Below are 16,429 nucleotides of genomic sequence, written 5' to 3'. Positions count from 1 at the left end.
ACATGCCAGAGGAGTGAACAGCTACATAAATCTGTTTGTGGACGATGCGAAACTGTGCAGAGTCATTAAACAAAAGAGGATTGTGAAATACTACAGGAAGACTTAAACAAGATCTGGAAATGGAGCAAAAAATGGGAGATGGAATTCAATGTGGACAAAAGCCATGTCATGGAAATGGGAAAAAGTGAAAGACGACCAGTGGGAATCTATAAGATGGGAGATGGAGTAGAACTAGAAAAAGTAAAAAAGGAAAAGGACTTGGGAGTGACAATGGAAGAAAATAATCAACCGGTTAGCCATATTGATAGAATTTTCAGATAGACGTATAATTTGCTAAGGAATATTGGAGTAGCATTTCACTATATGGACAAGGAAATGATGAAGAAATTGATAAGTACTAAAATAAGACCTAGATTGGAATATGCAGGAGTTGTGTGGACTCCCCATAAAAAGAAACACATAAGAAAATTAGAGACTACAAAAAATGGCTACAAGAATGGTTCCAGAATTTAAAGGGATGGCATATGAGGAGAGACTAAAGGCAATGGATCTACCAACCTTGGAGCAGAGAAGAGAGAGGGGATCTGATACAAGTTTATAAATTGATTAACAGAATGGATGAAGTGGATAATGAGAAACTGATCCTGAGAGAAGAATATGACTTTAGAAGCACAAGATCGCATAGTAAGAAACTAAGGAAGGGACGATGTCTGAGAGATGTTAAAAATTTAGTTTCCATAAAGATGTGTTGAGACTTGGAACAGTTTGAGTGAGAAAGTGGTATCAGCAAAGAGTGTACATAGTTTTAAAGAAAAATTGGATAAGTGTAGATATGGAGACGGGACCACACGAGCATAAAGCCCAGGCCCTGTAAAACTACAACTAGGTAAATACAACTAGGTAAATACACACACACACACACACACACACACACACACATTCATTAGCAAAATAATGTCCAGGGAAGGTGAATATAAACTGTAGCCTGCGTTTGAGCCATCAGCTGGTTTGTTTACATCTGCGCAACATGGCGGCCGTGAACTCGAAAGATGAATCAGACTTCACAGGATTTCAAGGAATAATGGAGAAGAGTGCTTATGTGAAGAAAATTCTGGAGTTGGAAGGTAAAATTGAAAAACTGTTTGAAAAGTATGGGGGCCTGGAAACGAGTTATGACAATGTAATGAAAGAGTGTGCCGATATGAAGAAGGAAAATGAAGTACTGAAAGAGGAAGTTAAGCTAATTAAAGTGAATTGCGAAAAATGTGGAGAATCTCTAGGAAAAGTGATGGAGAAGCAGGCTGAATGGAAAAAAGTCAGGAAGTGGAAAGAAAGGAGGTAAATTACAAAGTTGCAAGTCTGGAAAAGGAAATCAAAGAGTCTGGGAGAAAACTTTGGGCCTTGCTGAAATTATAGATCAACAGATCATAGAAGAGAAGATTGCTGAGAAAGTGGTGAAGGTTATTAAATCAAATGAGACATTGGTGAGGGAAACTGTAGACAAAAAGAGATGTGTGGTGATATTTGGTGTGGAGGAGGATAAGACACCGAGTAAAATGGAGAGAGAAAAACATAAAAAGGTGATAAATAATATCATTAATGTGGTGCAGGAGGAGGAAAAGACCTAGTACAAGAAATAGAGGACTTCCATAGAATTGGAAAGTTCACAAGAGAAGGTATGAGGCCAATAAGAATCAAACTTAAGTCACAAAAGGATGTAGATGAATTGGTGGAGAAGTCATGGAGGCTAGCCCAGCAGGAAACAACAAGGAAGATTTGGTTGAGAAGAGATCTCGGTGAAAAGGAAAGAGAAATGTTAAATGAGTTGAGAAAGGAGGCTTTGAAAAAAATGAAGAGAGGACAGAAGAGGAGAAGAAAGAGTTTTTCTGGAGAATCTTGGATATGAGACTGAGGAAGTGGTTCATAACCCAGAAAAGTACAGCAAGAAAGGACTAAAGAAACTTACGTATGAGCGGAATGTAATGTATTCCAACATAAATGGAGTGATATCGGGATTTTAGAACTCAACGATTACTTGAGGACAAGAACCCAGATATTGTGGGTCTTACTGAAACAAAACTGAGAGAGGAGAAGACCTGATGATGGTTGGAGAAGGAAATATAATGTTTGGAAAAGAAATAGAGTAGGTAAGATGGGAGGAGGAGTGATGTTGCTGGTTAAAAAGATATAAAGGTGGATCAAGTGAAAGAAGGTATGGGAAAGGCAGAAGTGCTAAAGATCAGAGCAGAAACTAATGAAGGAAAAAGAGGCACTACATAGTGGTGTACGTACCACCTAAGACAAATGCATGGTCAGTACAGGAATATGAAGAAATGATAAGTGATACAGGAACATGTCTGGAAGAAATGTTGGGTGGCTGTGAACGAACTATAATGATGGGAGATTTTAATTGTAAAGAGGTGTGTTGGGAGGACTGGTCAATGGAAGGATCAGAGACAACATGGGAAATACACTATTGACACTGGCAATGGAAAATGTGTTAACTCAGTGGGTCAAAGAAGATACTAGGTTTGGAGGAGAGGGAGCATCGTCAAGACTGGACTTGGTCTTTAGTACAGAGCCAATGGTCATTGAGGAGATGAGGGTGGAGTGCCCTTTAGCAAAGAGTGATCATGCAGTTTTGGAGTTCAAGGTGATAGATGAAGAGAAATCTAGAAGAAATGAAGAATATAAAGTGGGAAGATGGAATTATGCCAAGACAGATTTTGGAAACCTAAAGAAATTCTTTCAAGAGACAAATTGGATGAAATTCAAGAGTGCTAAGGAGCAAATGAAAAGTGGAAGGAATTTATAAAAATATACAAAGAAGGTGAGAAAAATTTGTACCAATAAGACAACATAGAGAAGTTGGAAAGCAGGACTGGTTTAACGATAGATGTGAAAAGGCTAGAACAAGAAAAGAGGATGCATGGAAGAGGTGGAGAAGGAAAAGACGGATTAAGCAGTGGGAAAGTTACAAAAGAGCAAGAAATGAATATGTGTTGATTAGAAGAGAAGAAAGAAAGAAACAAGAAAAGGATATAATTGATAAATGTAAAGACCAACCAAGGCTTTTTACAGACATGTGAACAACAACATCAAAAATAGAGAAAGTATTGAAAGTTTAGAAGTAAATGGAGTATGCAGTGAAGATCCCAGGAAATGGCAGAGGCTATGAATGGATGCTTTCGGAAGGTATTCACAAAGGAGACTGCTTTTGACAAACCACTGGTAATGGAACAGAAAGGGATTATGAAGGAGTTTCAAGTAACTGTGGAGGAGATCAAGAATATGATGGGGAGTTTAGAAGTGAGAAAAGCTGTGGGACCTGATGGGGTATCAGGATGGATTTTAAGAGAATGCAGGAGCAACTGGCAGAAAAAGTTTGTGAAGTAATTGATGCCTCATTAAGGGAAGGTGTAGTGCCCCAAGACTGGAAAAGAGCTAACATTGTCCCAATCTATAAATCAGGTAACAAGAGAGACCCATTGAACTATAGACCAGTGTCACTTACAAGTGTGGTAGCTAAGATGTGTGAGAGGGTGGTGAAGAATAGATGGACAGACTTCTTGGAGAAAAATGACATACTTTGTGAGTGTCAATTTGGTTTTAGAAAAGGGCGTTCATGCACGACAAACCTGATATGTTACTATTCGAGGGTGATAGATGTAATACAGGAAAGAGATGGTTGGGCTGATGGAATATATCTGGATTTAAAAAAGGCCTTTGATAAGGTACCACACCGGAGACTGATCTGGAAACTTGAAATGGTAGGAGGAGTGCATGGCAGTTTACTAAAATGGATGGAAGACTTTTGGTAGGAAGAGAAATGAGAACAATAATTAAGGACAGACCATCAGAATGGGGCTTGGTGGAGAGTGGAGTTCCACAGGGATCAGTGTTGGCACCAGTAATGTTTGCGGTCTACATAAATGACATGGTGGATGGGGTGTCCAGTTATGTGAGCCTATTTGCAGACGATGCAAAATTGTTAAGAAAAGTGAGATGTGACAAAGATTGCGAACTACTCCAGGAAGACTTGGACAGAATATGGAAATGGAGCTGTACATGGCAAATGGAGTTCAACACGACAAAATGCAAGAAAATAGAGTTTGGCAAGAGTGAAAGAAGAATCAGGAGTATGTACAAGATAGGAAATGAAGACATAAAACCAGTCATGAAGAAAAAGACCTTGGGGTGACAATTACCAATGACCTATCGCCAGAGAGACATATAAACAAAATAATTGGAGAAGTATTGAACTTATTGAGGAACATAAGAGTGGCGTTCGTATATTTAGATGAAGAAATGATGAAGAAAATAATTACTGCAATGATAAGACCGAGGCTTGAATATGCAACAATACAGTGGGCTCCGAACTTAAAGAAACACATAAGGAAACTAGAGAAAGTACAGAGGGCTGCAACAAAATGGTGCCTGACTTAAGAGATTTGACTTATGAAGACAGACTGAAAAGAATGCAACTTCCGACCCTGGAAAACAGAAGAGAAAGGGGAGACCTGATAGCAATATACAGAGTGATGATTGGCATGGAAAAATGGATAGGGAAGATCTGTGTATGTGGAATGAAAGAATGTCGAGAGGGCATGGGAAAAAACTAAAAATGGCCACTTATAGGAGAGATGTGAAAAAATATAGCTTCCCTCATAGAAGGGTGGAAGCATGGAATAGTTTAGACGTGGAAGTGGTCAACGCAAGGAATATTCATGATTTTAAGAAAAGCTGGACATTAATAGATATGGAGACGGGACAACACGAGCATAGCTCTTTTCCCGTATGTTACAATTAGGTAAATACAATTAGGTAAATACACACACACACACACACTCTCTCTCTCTCTCTCTCTCTCTCTCTCTCTCTCTCTCTCTCTCTCTCTCTCTCTCTCTCTCTCTCTCTCTCTCTCTCTCTCTCTCTCTCTCTCTCTCTCTCTCTCTCTCTCTCTCTCTCTCTCTCTCTCTCTCTCTCTCTCTCTCTCATCTTGGATGGGAAATTGTACACTTCAATGAGAGAGAGAGAGAGAGAGAGAGATTTCATCCTTTCATATCAAGTTTCAAGCAAATAACATTATCTCTCTCTCTCTCTCTCTCTCTCTCTCTCTCTCTCTCTCTCTCTCTCACACACACACAAACTCACACGCACACGTAATGGGTGAAGACTGGCTGGGTGACCAGTAGACGACCGAGGCAAATAACATTATCTCTCTCTCTCTCTCTCTCTCTCTCTCTCTCTCTCTCTCTCTCTCTCTCTCTCTCACACACACACACACAAACACACACGCACATGTAATGGGGAAGACTGGCTGGGTGACCAGCAGGCGACCGAGGTGAATTACACACGCTTTCATGCGCCAACCTGTTAGTTGATCTCTCTCTCTCTCTCTCTCTCTCTCTCTCTCTCTCTGACAAGTTACCTTCTACTATTTTATTATAAAATCAAAGATAATGAAAAAATTAACATGAAAGAATGATAGGTAATATTTTTTTTCACTTTCAGAGTCCTCACTAATGACTTTGCTTTCTTTAGTTTCTTCTATATATGCACTGTCATTGTCTTCAAACTCAGAAGCACTGCTAAATACATATGTTCTGTCCTGCTCCATGTTATGATCTGAGATCCTTCGCTCTTATCAGGATGTCTCTTCGCACTTATCATGGTGCTTTCCACCCGGCGGGTCGCTGGGGTTGCCAAGTGTCGCCCGGAGAAAGGGAAAATAGCTTAGTTACCGCTAAATTTCCAGAGCTATAGTGACAACACTACATGTGGAAACATGGCAGACACTTCCACTCACCATCTGACTCGAGAAACCGCGCTTGGAGCTCAAAATTGAGGCGCAAAAATTCTTGATTACGGGTATGATCGCCGTCGCTACAGACGCATTGATGCAATCGTACATATACGATTGCCGAAAGGAAAGGGTTAAATGTGATTTGGCCCAACCACATTTTCAAACTGAGTGCCAGGCGCAATTTCAAACTGCGCACCAGAGTACCACAGCTGGCCGATAGGTGGGAGCTCTGCTCTTTTCGTGCCTCATTTGCAGTCTGCCAGCAATGAGTAAAGACGGAATCCCTTCAATCTGCCTATAATTCACCAAGATGGCCCCAAAATGTCCTTCATCTTCTTCTGCATTTGAGGTTATTTTTGATAAGTGGATTTTTGATAAAGTTGAAAAGCTCAGAGGAAGATGGTGACTGACTGTGGTTTGAGTGGTGAAGGCAGTGACGCAGTGATTGTTGTGTTTATGTATTCTTTGTTTTGTTGTTTTCTCTTGTTATTATTTGCTTTCTCTTATTATTCCTTGCTTTTTCCTATACTTTAAATACACTTCTAGTATTTAGAATGGTAAATAATAAAAACGTTAATTTAGCCAAATAAATAAAGCATTTTGTATGAAATTTTTTGGACCACATCCGGCATCCCCCATATTATCTATTGTTTCTTATGACAATTATTTGTTTGTTTTACACAAATTTTGATCTACGTGATATCTCCTGAAACACACCTATCGCGTAAATCAAGTTACCTGTATATATATATATATATATATATATATATATATATATATATATATATATATATATATATATATATATATATATATATATATATATATATATATATATATATATATATATATATATATATATATATATATATATATATATATATATATATATATATATATATATATATATATATATATATATATATATATATATATATATATACTATCATACCGCCCATCACGACAGTTACGTTCCTGAGCTCATCGTGCACGGCGAGATTCGTGTTGGGCGAATAATAGGCCCTATGGGAAAGTAGGGGTTACGTTCCCAGATCCTCCCAAAAAAAAAACATTTTTACCAAAGCGACTGAAAAAAAAAAAGACAATAAATGAAGTACCAAACACACATTTTATTTAACTACAGTACTAGTACAGTAATACTCCACTTAACGAACAGGATAGGGGGTGTCAAAGCTGTTTGTAGAGCGGAAATTCGCTAAGCGGACGTAATTTTCCCATAGGAAATAATGGAAATATGGGGGATGTGTTCTGGGTTGGTCCCCAACATACCACATGGGTAAAAAAAAAAAAAAAAAATATATATATATATATATATATATATATATATATTATTATATTTCTACAAGCCTTTACAAGCCCCAAAGAAATGATTGTTTTGTAATACATAAAGTGAAATCTTACATGAAATACCAAAAAATAAAGCAGAGATGATGAGATCGGCCACAAACGGCGGAGACTTTGGCGACTTGGCTGCTTCTTCTTCTTGTGATCTTTTTAGCTTGGCGTGTTTTCTTTCACCACGATATTACATTTATTTCCACTCCTCTATTGCCTGCTATAATGGATATCATATCTTAGTATTCATATACGCTCATGCCATGAGGATAACCTGGACTCTGTGGGACTGAGTGATAGTGAATTACTAATGAAATACCGCAGTATCTCATTAGTAATTCACTATCACTCACTGCCATGGAGTCCAGGTTATCCTCATGGCATGAGCGTATATGAATACTAAGATATGATATCCATTATAGCAGGCAATAGAGGAGTGAAAACAAATTTAATATCGTGGTGAAAGACAACACGCCAAGCTAAAAAGATCGCAAGAAGAAGAAGAAGCGGCTAAGTCACCGGAGTCTCCACTTTCTGTGGCCGATCTCATCATCTCTGCTTTATTTTTTGGTATTTCATGTAAGATTTAACTTTACGCATTACAAAACAATCCTTTCTTGGGGACAAGGCTTGCAACAAGCTAATAGAAATATATATGTATATATTTTTTAAGCCATGTGGTATGTTGGGGACCAGCCCAGAACACATCCCCACTATTCCCATTATTTCCTATGGGAAAATTACATCCGCTTAACGAATTTCCGCTCTACAAATAGCTTTGACACTTCCAATCCTGTTCGTTAAGTGGAGTATTATTGTATATATATCTTAGTGTGTGTATTTATTTACCTAGTTGTATTGTACAGGGTTCGAGCGAGGATCATAATGTCCTGTCTCCATATCTCCATTTATCTAGTTTTTCTTTAAAATTATGCACACTATGTGTGGAAAACTGTATTTTCAAATATCCTCCACACACTGCCTTATCCTGATCTTTTTTCATATTCTCTTGTCCTTCCATCTTCTTCCATCAACAGCACCAGGTCTTCTTTGTCTATTTTTTCAATATCATTTACTATTTTATATATAGTTATTAGGTCCCCCCATTCTCTTCTATCTTGTAAGATTGGCAGTCCCATTTCCTTCAGTTGTTCTTCATATGTGAGGTCCTTTAATTCCAGCACCATCTTAGTAGCGATCTTCTGTATCCTTTCCAATTGTCATATCCATTTTAGAGCTCGGAGACCATACCACTGCTGCATATTCCAGCCTTGGGCGTATCATGCTTGTGATGATTTTTTTTCATCATATCTTTATCCATGTAATGAAATGCCACTCTTATATTAGTCAACATCTTATATGATAATCCAAATATCTTGCTTATGTGTTTATCAGGGCTCAGATTTTCTTATATGATCACTCCAAGATCTTTTTCCTCTTTAGTCTTCATTATTTGCTCCTCTCCCATCAAATAGTTACACACTGGTCTTCTCTTTCTCTTTCCTAGTTCCATTATGTGGCATTTCTTGGCATTAATCTCCAATTTCCACTTCTTGCTCCATTCATGAATCTTGTTTAAATCTTCCTGCAACAGCAGACAATCCTCTCTGGTTTTGATAACTCTTAGCAACTTTTGCATCATCAGCAAATAGATTCATATAACTGTTTATCCCAATGTGAATGTCATTTACATAAACTTGAAACATAATGGGGGCTAACACTGAACCTTGTGGCACTCTGCTAGTTACTTGACCCCAAGATGAGTATGTATCTCTAATCACAGTTCTCATTTCCCTATCCTTCAAATAATCTCTTGTCCATCCGAGCAAGGTTCCACACAATCCTCCTATGTTCTCTAGTTTCCAAAGAAGTCTTCTGTGCTGGACTTTATCAAAAGCCTTTTTAATGTCCAGGTATACTGTGTCTACCCATCCATCTCTGTTTTCAAGTCCTGCAATAACTCTCGAGTAGAAGCTTAACAAGTTTGATACACATGACCGCCCTGTCCTGAACCCAAATTGACAGTTCGATATGACTTGCTTCTCATCTAGAAATTTAACCCATTTTTCTTTGATAATTATTTCACATAACTTCCCAACGACACTTGTAAGTGACACTCGTCTGTAGTTTAGTGGTTCAGTTGCCTTTCCTCCTTTAAATATCGGTATTACGTTGGCTCTCTTCCACTCTAGTGAAACTTTCCCTTCATTTACTGAACTTTTGATTATTTCTCAAATTGGATCCAGTAATTGCTCTTTACATTCTTTTAACACCCAACCTGATATACCATCTGGCCCCATTGCTTTTCTGACTTCCAACTTATCCAGTAATCTTCCAATATCCTGTTTGTGCACTGCAATCTCCTGTAATCCTTGGCCATCCAATGTCCTATTAGGTTCTGTGAAATCATCATCTGCAGTGAATATCGTTTTGAAGCTCCTATTCATTAATTCACACATTTCCTTCTCTGTTTGGTATGTCTTCCCTTTTTTGATTATTTTTTCAATTGTTTCCATATTCTTTGTTTTGCCTATTATAAACTTGTAGAAAAGTTTAGGTTCATCTTTGCTTTTATCCACTACATCCTTCTCAAACTTTCTTTCTTCCTCTCTCCTTACTCTAATATATTCATTTCTAGTATTTTTGTATTGCCGACAAGTATAGTCATTTCCCTGCTTTAAGAGTTTCTTCAACGCTTTATCCTTTACCATTTTTGCTTGTATACATCTAGCATTGTACCAAGCATGTATTTTTTTTTTCTGAACTCTATAAACAGGAACAAACTTTTTTAATCCTTTATTGTACTTCTGTAAGAATATGTCATATTTCCCTTGTACAGTCTTCTTGCACATAATATTACTCCACTCAATATCAGCAAAATAACTCCTTAATTTTTCAAAATCCACTTTTGCATAATTTAATCTCTCTCCTTTATAGTCCTCTCTGTAACTTATCTCATCTTCCTCCTGCATTTGCATCTCTAATGTCACATGATCACTTTTCCCCATTGGACTAAGGTATTGTATGATTGGAGGGGACTCTGGTTTCTTTGTGAAAAGTAGGTCAAGCAACGATGGTTCTTCTTCCCCCCTGTACCTTGTTGACTCCTCCACCCACTGGTCCATTGTATTAACCATAGTCAACTGTAACACTTTCTCACTCCACCTCCATCTCTCCCCAGTTTATGTTTTTACAGTTGAAGTCTCCAACTAAGAGTATTCTTCTATCTCTTCTTACCATGTTATCTAGGCACTTTATCACCTCTCTTTGCATGGAACATATGTAACTATAATTTTTCTTTTCTTCAAATCTTCTCTTCTGATTGTTACTCCCATTACTTCCACCTTATCCTCACCATATTGCACATCCTCCACACATATATTATCACGAACCATTGTTAGCACTCCTCCTCCTCCTTTATCCTTCCTGTCCCTCCTCTTTAAAGTTAACATGGATCTCTTTTTTCAGGTTTGTTTCATTGATGCACATTACATCCGGCTTTTTCTCTTTCAAATAATCCTGAACTTCCAATATGCTTGATAACAACCCATCTATGTTAGTATAAGTCACTCTTAATTCATTGCCTCCTCCACGACCTCCTCTTTTTTCCTTAGGTACCACTTCTTTAGTCTCATATCCAGAACCCTCCAGTAGAAATTCTTCCTCTATCTCTGTCCTTTTCTCGTTTTTTTTTTTTTTTTCCTTAGCTTCACTTCTTAGCACTTTCTCCTTTTCCCTTTCCTCTAAGTTCATATCTCTATTTATCCATACTTCCTTGTGATCAACATCATCGGCCAGCTTCCCTTTTCTAGCCATAATTTCCTGTACAGCCACTTAAGATCTCATTTTCACCTTCACTGTACCTTCCCAACCTAAACACTTCCTCCACCTTCTGGTCAAATTCTTGTGTGCTGTCTTGTACTCTTTTGATAACAGCTTTGGCCATTTCCCTTTCTTCACGTTCCTTTGTGAATTTATTTGGGTTTTTCTTTTCCCTCATTCCATAAATCACGAAGCTTTTTTTCTTGTCCACTGCATCCCGCACCATATCTTCCTTTTCCTTGATAACTTCTATTACAGCAACTTTTGTGTCATCCTGAATTTGTCTCCTTACCACTTCTGAAAATTAGTCTTTTTCTTCTTCTTGCTCCTGTTTCCATTCATTTCTTAGTTCTTTCAATTTGTTATTACCTTGACCACCTTCTGCCCTGTCTGTAATCCCGACCTGCACTTTATCCTGCAAGCTCTTTAAAGAGCTTTCATAATTCTGGCACGTGGTTTTTAGAGCGTCATTTTGCTTCCTTATTTCTAGAATCTCTTCTTTTAATTCTTGGTTTATTCCATTGACCTTCTCACATTCAGCTACTCTCAATTTCAGGGCTGTGTTTTCTGTTTGCAGTCGGTCTTATTTGTCCATGAGACTGGACATCATCTTCATATATCTTAATTTTACCTCAGCAAACCGCCCTCTGCTGGCGGAACCTCCACATGAGATATGCTTGCCTCGAACCACACCAGTTGTTTCCTTGGCACCGCACTGGACGGACGCGCTGTGCGGGCTTAGTGTTTTTCGCACGGTGTTGTTTTTTCAGGTAAAGCCACGTCACTTGTTACGCAGGTACAGTGCCTTCTACCCGTGATCCTGTTAGGAGCGGGTAGCACTGGAATTTGGTTGTTTTTTCCACTGTTACGCAGTGCATGTGCCGCTCATATTGGTCTCGGCTGGATTGTGTTTTTCGTCACCAGGTTTGCAACCATGTCTGCTGCTGAGGGGGTGTCTGCTGACCCTCGGGGTTCGCCAGCTGCTCTGAGGCGCAGCAGGTCTTCCAGGCCAGGCCTTGCGGTGCCCTGTGACGTCGATTTAAGCCGCAGGTCCAGCAGTTCGTCGCCAGTTGCTGGACGGTCGGATGTTTACAGACCGAGGCGCCGGTCTGGCGGTAGTTGGTCGCAAGCAGGGCCGGCGTTATCTACCAGTGGTGCCCCGTGGGATGCTGTGATGGCAGCCTTGGCAGAGCTGCGGGAGGACGTCAACACGTTGAAGGTTGCAAGATTGGTGGCTTCCCCTGCGCCACCAGTGATTGACGGGGCAGGGACTTCTACTGGTCAACATCGGCCGAGTTCCCCTGCTTACTTCTCGGGTTTTCACGACTCTGCTAGTGACGGCGAGTCGGTGGGTCAGGACACGGGCGGCAGCGCCTTGTTGCAGGCGGCCAAGGCCTTTGGGCCTGCCGATCAGGTTTCGGCTGACATTGACCCGAAGGTTGCCGAGATGGTGAACTTTGTGTTCGACAGTGGTTTGCGAGAAGATGACTACAAAGAGGATGACATGGTCAAGAGGCCTGCTAACTGTCCTGCCCTCGCACTGGTAGACTGTAATCCGCAAGTCTTGGAGGCTTTGCGCACCGATGCCAAGAAGGCGAATTTCCGGTTGAAGGACGTCAACAAAGACATTCAGAGGGCGGCTACCATCATTGTAAAATCTCTTTTGCGCTTGGATAAAGTGGTGCAAGATGAGGGTCATTCTGTGCTTGCGCACGAAGTGGGCTTGTTAAATGGGGCTCTGGCCTTGTTAGGCAATGCTAACATTGCTCGTCGGTTCGTGATGAAACGGGAGTTGAACCAAAAGTATGCCTATCTGTGTTCGGATAAGGTCCCAATATCACAGTGTCTTTTTGGCGATGATGTTTCTCTTTCTGCAAAGCAGATTGAGGACACAGAGAAGCTCAAGAACAAAATTACCATGAAGAAGCCGGTGTCTGCATGGAAGTTCGCAGGGGGCAGGTCGCGTGGAGTCTGGGGTCGGCCTGCTCACAGGGGCTGGTCCTCCAGAGTCCACCCTTACGTGCCGTCGCGACCGGCCTTCAGGAGTGGTCTGAGGTCAGGCCCCAGCCGCCAGGACACGGAGTCAAAAAATGGCAGAGGCCGCTCCCAGTACCGGCCCCGGCCATAAGAGGCAAGTACCACTTTTGAAGCTGGCAGGCTTCAGTATTTTGCTCATGAGTGGCATAAAATTACTAGAGATCCTTTTGTTTTAGATATTGTTCAACACTACCATTTTGACATCAATTCAGCTGACATTGCCCACTTATTTGCAGGTGATCTTGAATATCATTTTAGTGTGCCAGAACAACAGATTGTTTCTAGGGAGATTGCCAAACTTTTACAGCTTAAGGTGATCAAACGTACACAGAGGACAGATGATCAAATCATCTCTCCAATTTTTTTAAGGGAAAAGAGGAATGGTGAGGCTAGGGTGGTGCTGAACTTAAAAGAACTCAACACCTACATTCCATACAAACACTTCAAAATGGAAAATTTTGAACAGGCAATTACTTTGTTAAGTGAGGGGGATTTCATGGCCTCTGTTGACTTGAGACACGCATATTATTCAGTTAGGATTGCAGAGGAACAACAGCGTTTCTTTTGTTTCACATGGCATAACAACATTTATCAGTTTACCTGTTTACCTAATGGTGTGTCTGAAGGCCCATGTTTTTTCACCAAGCTTATGAAACCCGTGTTTGCTGCTTTAAGGGAGAAAGGTCACCGGATTACTAGTTTCATTGATGACACCCTCATTTGTAACAGTACCAGGCAGGGTTGTTTAAACTGCATTCATGACACTATCCAGTTGTTGACGAAGCTGGGGTTTCACATTAATTTTGAGAAATCAGTGCTTGTTCCCACTCAGCGTATTGAGTATTTAGGTAACATGATTGATACGCAAAGTATGACTGTGTCCTTGCCTGAATGCAGGATCAATAAGATCCTGCTGGCTTGTAAGTCTCTCATGAGTAAAGACAGGGATAAAATTTGAGAAGTCGCTCGAGTCACTGGTCTTTTGGTGGCTGCCTCTCCAGCTGTGACTCTTGGTAAATTGCACTACAGGACACTGGAAAGGGCAAAAATTTTGGCTTTGCAACAAGCAAAAGGAGATTTTGACAAAACGTTGGAGGTCACTAAGGATATGACAGATGATTTGACATGGTGGGTTCATAATGTTTCCATCCAGAACAGACTGATTTTCAGGGGAGGTGCGGACATTGCCTTGCACACAGACACTTCCAACACAGGCTGGGGAGGTCATTTAAATGAGCGTATCACTGGGGGCAGTTGGTCGTTAGAGGAACAACACCTTCACATAAATGCCCTTGAACTTAAGGCTGTTTTACTTGCTCTGCAGACCTTCCACTGACCTAAAAGACAAGCACATCAAAGTCTTTTGTGACAACACCACGGCAATGACTTACATTAATGAAATGGGAGGTACCAAATTTCTTACTTGCAACAACATTGCCACAGCTATCTGGGAGTGGTGTTTGGCAAAATAATGCTTGGATTACCTGCTCATTCATTCCAGGTAAAGACAATGTTAGGGCAGACTTGGCATCTCGTCATAGGAACGAACGCCATGAATGGCAACTGAATGTGTAATTTTTCGTGCCCTGTGTCATGTTTTTTGGCACTCCTACCATAGATCTGTTTGCCTCCAGACTGAACAAACAAGTTCCGCTTTTCTGTTCTTGGAGGCCGGACCCCGAAGCTGCTTACTTTGAAGCCTTTTCCATCAAGTGGTCAATGTTTCCTCTTTGTTACATGTTTCCCCCTTTTTGACTCATCTCTAGGTGCCTACAGAAACTGCGGGCCGAACAAGCCGAGGGCTGGATGGTGGTGCCCCTGTGGCCGTCACAGCCATGGATGGGCATGTTGTTGCACATGCTGGTCGACCACCCTCGGTTGATTATGCGGGGGCAAGCAGTTCTGACACATCCGTCCTCGGCAGCCCAACACCCAGTTTTGGTCCACACACAACTCATGGCATGCAGGTTATCAGAGAGTCTCTCAAAGCACGAGGCATATCTGCAGACGGTTCAGACATCATCATGGCCTCTTGGAAGCCGGGGACGGCCAGACAATACAGACCACACATCAGTAGGTGGACACACTTTTGTAGTAGGAGACACATTAATCCCCTTAATCCCACAGTAACTTGTGTTATTAATTTTCTGACTGAATCTTTTCACAGGAACGTGGGGTATGAATGCCTTAATACTGCCAGAAGTGCTCTTTCTTCTCTGGGTATTGTCACTGATGGCTGCCGAGCGGGGAACCACCCTCTGGTGGTCCGATTTATGAAGGGAGTGTTCAACCTCCGGCCTCCGCTCCCCAGATACACGGTCACTTGGGACGTGGCTCCAGTCCTGGACACGTTACGCTCCTTGCATCCTCTCCATGAGCTACCCCTTAAAACTTTAACCCTAAAGCTAGTTACTCTTATGGCTCTTACACAAGCAGCGAGGGTCCAGACTCTACATTTTGACTGTACCTAACTGGAGTTACTTTTGTTGTTTTATTGTTTCTTTGGTTGACATTCTGTATTCAGTATGGTTATGAGTTTGGAACTGCAGGTGTACTTTCAGTTTAAGTTTTCTAGGTTTCATTTACTTTCTTATCTTGTACATGTACCTTCATGTATGCTGGCAGGTATTTCCAGTAAATTTTGTTTTGCATCTTCCTTTGCTTTCATTCAAATATGTTCCTCCTACATCCGCTACCCACATGGCTTCAAAAGCCTCATGTGGAGGTTCCGCCAGCAGAGGGCGGTTTGCTGAGGTAAAATTGAACAAGTAGACGAGACTTACCTGTAAGTTGAAGTATGCTTGGGATTTTACGAAGCAAACCGCCACTGCTGGCCTTGGAACCTTCACATGTCCTCCACTCCCTGCCCTGGTAATATCATTCTCTGGCCGGGTACTTTTATTATGTACGATATGTGCTTACTTTCTTATGGCATGTGGGTAGTCGTCTGGTTTCAAAGTCTGGTGTGGTTCGAGGCAAGCATATCTCATGTGAAGGTTCCAAGGCCATCAGTGGCGGTTTGCTTCATAAAATCCCAAGCATACTTCAACTTACAGGTAAGTCTCGTCTATTTGTTCAATTTTACTACAGCAAATCACTTTTCTGCTGAAGTACGCTTTCCCATGAGATACGCCACATCACCCCACGCCACCAGTTGCTTTAGTAATCTCACGCTGTCCAGACATTCATCCTACCTCTTTCGCTTGGGATTGACCTTTTACCTGTTTCACGGAAAAATTTCTGGTCTCACGAGTTTCAGTGGCCATTTCTACCCGTTATCCGATTGCGGAGCGGGTTGGTGCTCATATTTTGCCCAGTTAAGTGTTATTCTGCTGGGTTGAGGGGTGGCAGTGCCCCGCCAACATGGCTTCTGTTGACAAAGGCTCCCAATTGGGGAGACATGCTTCT

At 41.0% G+C, this 16,429-nt stretch overlaps 2 protein-coding genes across 2 annotated transcripts in view; one reads left to right on the top strand and one right to left on the bottom strand.

Annotated features, from left to right (window-relative positions):
• The window catches only part of LOC123516403 (4'-phosphopantetheine phosphatase-like), a 504,510-nt gene that overhangs the window by 82,042 nt on the left and 406,039 nt on the right, over nucleotides 1-16,429 (bottom strand). The gene's annotated exons all lie outside the window — the stretch shown is intronic.
• On the top strand, nucleotides 11,318-15,676 carry LOC123517182. Its single transcript, XM_045277180.1, has 2 exons — nucleotides 11,318-15,094; nucleotides 15,189-15,676. Exon 1 carries the CDS (start codon nucleotides 11,919-11,921, stop codon nucleotides 13,110-13,112), a length of 1,194 nt encoding a protein of 397 aa, XP_045133115.1. The 5' UTR covers nucleotides 11,318-11,918; the 3' UTR covers nucleotides 13,113-15,094; nucleotides 15,189-15,676.

The sequence above is a fragment of the Portunus trituberculatus genome, chromosome 41, assembly GCF_017591435.1.
Source record: "Portunus trituberculatus isolate SZX2019 chromosome 41, ASM1759143v1, whole genome shotgun sequence".
NCBI classification, from domain to species: Eukaryota; Metazoa; Arthropoda; class Malacostraca; order Decapoda; family Portunidae; genus Portunus; species Portunus trituberculatus.
This window is presented reverse-complemented; position numbering and strand designations above follow the sequence as displayed.